This window comes from Ursus arctos, unplaced genomic scaffold, assembly GCF_023065955.2.
Source record: "Ursus arctos isolate Adak ecotype North America unplaced genomic scaffold, UrsArc2.0 scaffold_13, whole genome shotgun sequence".
Lineage (NCBI taxonomy): Eukaryota > Metazoa > Chordata > Mammalia > Carnivora > Ursidae > Ursus > Ursus arctos.
Genome location: NW_026622797.1, coordinates 26,327,336 through 26,331,184, shown reverse-complemented (window position 1 = coordinate 26,331,184; position 3,849 = coordinate 26,327,336). Strand labels below are relative to the sequence as shown.

Sequence of the window (3,849 nt, the reverse complement as noted above, 5' to 3'; positions counted from 1 at the left end):
AATTTAAGCTTCAGCTCTAGAGAAGGGGTGAAGCCCACCACTAAGTCTGTGGTCAGGGCTCCACTCTCTCCCCAAGACCAGGCCTTTGGAAACAGGATCCAAAGTAGCAAGTAGCTCAGGGGAAAGTCGTTTCCCTGATTGATGAAACGTCTCCCTCCCCTCCCCTTTTTAAATAATAAACTCACCGGGAAAGGCTGGAGGGCTGCCTTGTGTTGGTTTCAAATAAATCCTCAACAGCTCTTTCCTCACCCAGAGAATGAATCACCCTTGGGAAACAGACGATTATTCCCCCATTTGTCTGCCGAAAACCAGGGGAAATAAGCACCCTCCACTGGAGACCCTCACTTTGGTCTTTCTCCCTGGCAGTAGGGGAGCTTGAGGGGGCGGGGGAGATGGAGGTGAATGAGTTACATAGAACCAGGACCCACTGAGATGCCCTCCCAAGGGCAAGTGGTGGGGAGCCCAGGGAGGAAAGGGCAGATAATTCCTGGATGTGCTATTCGTATTGGATCCTGGAGAGAGACAGCTCTATTGCTCTGCAGTGGAAACCACCAGCTTCCTCTTCTGGAAAAGGAGTTTAAGCCTCAACCAACTGATGGTGATGTTACATCTAATCCAGAGGCCAGTTCCAGGGTGGTGTATTTCAATCAGATTTCCAGGTCCCTTAGTAAGAAATACAGGCTTGTGCTGTTGGGTTTATCATCACTAGGATGTGATTTCTTGTCCTGCATAAACAAATAAAACCTTCTTGCTGGATTACTTTTGCTCACACAAACTGTATGAAACTGTTATGGAACTGGGAGTGAGGGATGAAGAGAGGAAAGTAATTGATTAAAATGACCCCAATTTTAGCCATCATTTATGTAGCAGGTGCCCCATATTCAGCTAATCAGACTTGCAGTCTAACCTAGGAAAGAAGGGAGAATTTTTGCTATAAATCTTTGAGATAGTGGGACATAAGAGGTGGTTGGCCTCATCCGAGCTCACCTTACAAAGCAGAGGGGCCTCCCCTTTCTCTGTGAGTCACACTGCCAACGGGGCAGGCAGAACAGTAGGCATTGGATTACTTATTTTCTAAGACCCCTCTTTGTTGACTTTAAAAACATATACTGGATTTTAACCTGTTTATTTTTTTTTAAAGGTCACATGGTCGATTTAAAGTGAAAGGACGTTAACTTACTGCTTCATTCCTGTCTGTTGTCAACACAGCCTGTGCAGCCACCACTTTGCCTCTCATTTCCTGTCACTTTGGGTTTTCAGATTACTTTTTTAAAATCTCAATTGCTGAGTTTATGAGCGTCTGATTACTGCAGAGAAATAAGGAGCTCAAATATCACAAGACTACCAGTGTGGACAATGCCCCCATTTGAAAGACATCTGGTTGTAATAATTAACACCAATTTATCTGACCTTTTTACCTGTGAATGACCAGAGAAAACTCTTTGTATCTGCCCGCACATCTGAATCTCTCACTCACTGCCAGATACACCTTACTGCACCCGTGTATTTTTACCCACTACCGCCATCTTCAAAAATTTTAGTCAAAGGCAAAGCCAGGATTTAAAGGTTCTTTTTTATTTGAAATCTCATCCAGAAACACTGGTTATTAATAAATATATCATAGTTATCAAGAATATATAAAAAATAAAGACAGGTATTGTCTTTGAGGCCCTAACAAAATATTTCAAGCAAATGTTCAGGAAAATAAAAAACGGCACCCCTCCCCAAACCATGATAACTTTTCAAAGCTGATGATAGAGAGAGCCAACCCCGCATGCAGAATCACTGAGCAAGTGGGGGATGGGGCAAGCTAGTAGAGGGAGCCCAAGCTCTGGCAATAGCTGGCTCCTAGAACAGCCTAGGGATGGAGTTTGGGAATGGAGTTCGAAGGGGGTGGGGTGGGGGAAGAAGCGCTTGTGCGTGAGTTCGGGTCTTTGCACTCTGCCCCCCTTTTTTTCATTTCAAACAACCACAGACAGATATATGGATACTTCGGAGAATTCACTAATAAATCCTTGTTACAAGGAAAATGGCATCACGGCCTGCACAACATGTTTAGATAAGATTCATTCAGAAGCGTGCATGCATTCTTTTGACCTACACTGCGTCTTAAGGAAAACCCACGTAAGAGATGTCATGCCCTGGACCGAGGTTGAGATTCAAAACTTGGGTCTTGATCAATCTCTCTCTTTCTCTCTCTCTTTCTCTCTCATTGTCTCTAGAAAAACAACTGGAGATGATAGTGACAATCGTAATTGCATCCATCTCAAGGAAATATTTACATTTGTTTTGCAAAAAAGGGGTGTTGTCCTTTCCAAGGTGAGAACGCAGAGCCTGAGAAAGCCAATTCTAAAGTCCCTTCGCAAGTTTTTAACCACACCGATCCCGTCTTTATACAACAAATGCAGTTTTGACAAGAGCATATGTAAGTGAGAAATACTGGCGCGGCATGGGGGAAAAGAAGCATGCATGCAAAACACACGACGTCTGGTTCGAGTCCCCCTTCGTTACCACCTAGAAATTGCAGTTTGGTTTTGGTCCTTTCCCTCCGGGGGTCTAGTGGGGTCTCAGATCTCGCACGCGGCGTGGGAGGCCGCAGGACCCCGCGCTCACCCTCCCGCCGGCCGAGGGCTCAGCCACCCACTTCCCTCCCGGCCCAGCACCGCGGTCCCTCCCGCCTCTCTCCCCTCATCCTGGGCAGCCGGGCTGTCCGCTGCTCACTTGAGCAAGTCCTTGGACTCGGCCGACAGCCGAGCCATGTTGGCGGTGGAGAGAGCGGAAAGGTGCGGCGGCGGCGGCATCTGGCAGATGGTGCAGGGGCAGGGCAGCCCGGCCCAGTGCTGGAAGCCGCTGCCCAGCTGCAGCGCGGGCGGCGTGGAGGGCGCCTTGAGCAGCGAGTGGGGAGGTCGAATAGTGCCGATGGCCGGCAACGAGGCGGCGGACAGCGGGGACGAGGCGTTGCCGGACGAGAGCGCGCCGCCCAGGATGGGGTGCACCGGGTGCACGGCGTTGGCGGCGTGTGCTGGGTGGCCGGCGGAGTGGCCCACGGTCCCGCAGTGGAAGGCAGAGTGATGGCCCCCGTAGATCTCACCAACCAACCTCTTCATCTCCTCCAGGGAGCTGGTGAGCATGAGGATGTAGTTTCTGGCCAGCAGGAGAGTGGCGATCTTGGAGAGCTTGCGCACCGAGGGCCCGTGCGCGTAGGGCATGACCTCGCGCAGCCCGTCCATGGCTAGGTTTAGGTCGTGCATCCGCTTGCGCTCGCGGCCGTTGATCTTCAGCCGTAACTGCTGCAGGTCCTGCTCCGACAGCTGCTTCTTGATTTTGTACTTGCTGCTCTCGCCCGTGGCCTTGGTGCCGGCCCGTGAGAGGCTTTCCCCGGGCATCTTCGGCACCATGTCGCCCTGCGTAGAGGAGACCGAGTTGAGACGGCTCTCCTGGTGGTGGTGGTGGCGGTGGTGGTGTTCCCTCAGATACATCTCATCCATGTCCGGCGATGAAGCTCTGCTGGAGACAGAGCTCGAATCAGAATTCATTTTATTACAGGGGATGCGGCCCTACCGTGGGGAAGCTTTAGGTGGGAAATTAACGAAAATCTTGAATTAAAAAAAAAAAATCTGCACAGCCCAGCGACCCACTTCTCAGCGGCAAGACGTGAGAAGAAAAGCTGAGGTACTGCCCTTCCCAGCCTTTCTCCCTCCCCACTCCTTTCTCTCTGGTTCGGCTGTTTCCTGGACTGCGGGTTGGTGTACGCTTGGACTAACCTCACGCTGAAAAAGAGGGGCTTTTATAGAGCTGCGCCGGAGAAAAGAGACAAAAGGAACCCTCCTATCTATCCTGGGCTGGTTA

At 50.4% G+C, this 3,849-nt stretch overlaps 1 protein-coding gene across 1 annotated transcript; it reads right to left on the bottom strand.

Moving 5' to 3' along the window:
- Positions 1–2,717: 2,717 nt before the first annotated feature.
- Positions 2,718–3,536, bottom strand: OLIG3 (oligodendrocyte transcription factor 3). Its single transcript, XM_026504678.2, has one exon. The coding sequence runs from the start codon at positions 3,534–3,536 to the stop codon at positions 2,718–2,720; it is 819 nt and encodes a 272-aa protein (XP_026360463.1).
- Positions 3,537–3,849: the final 313 nt, after the last annotated feature.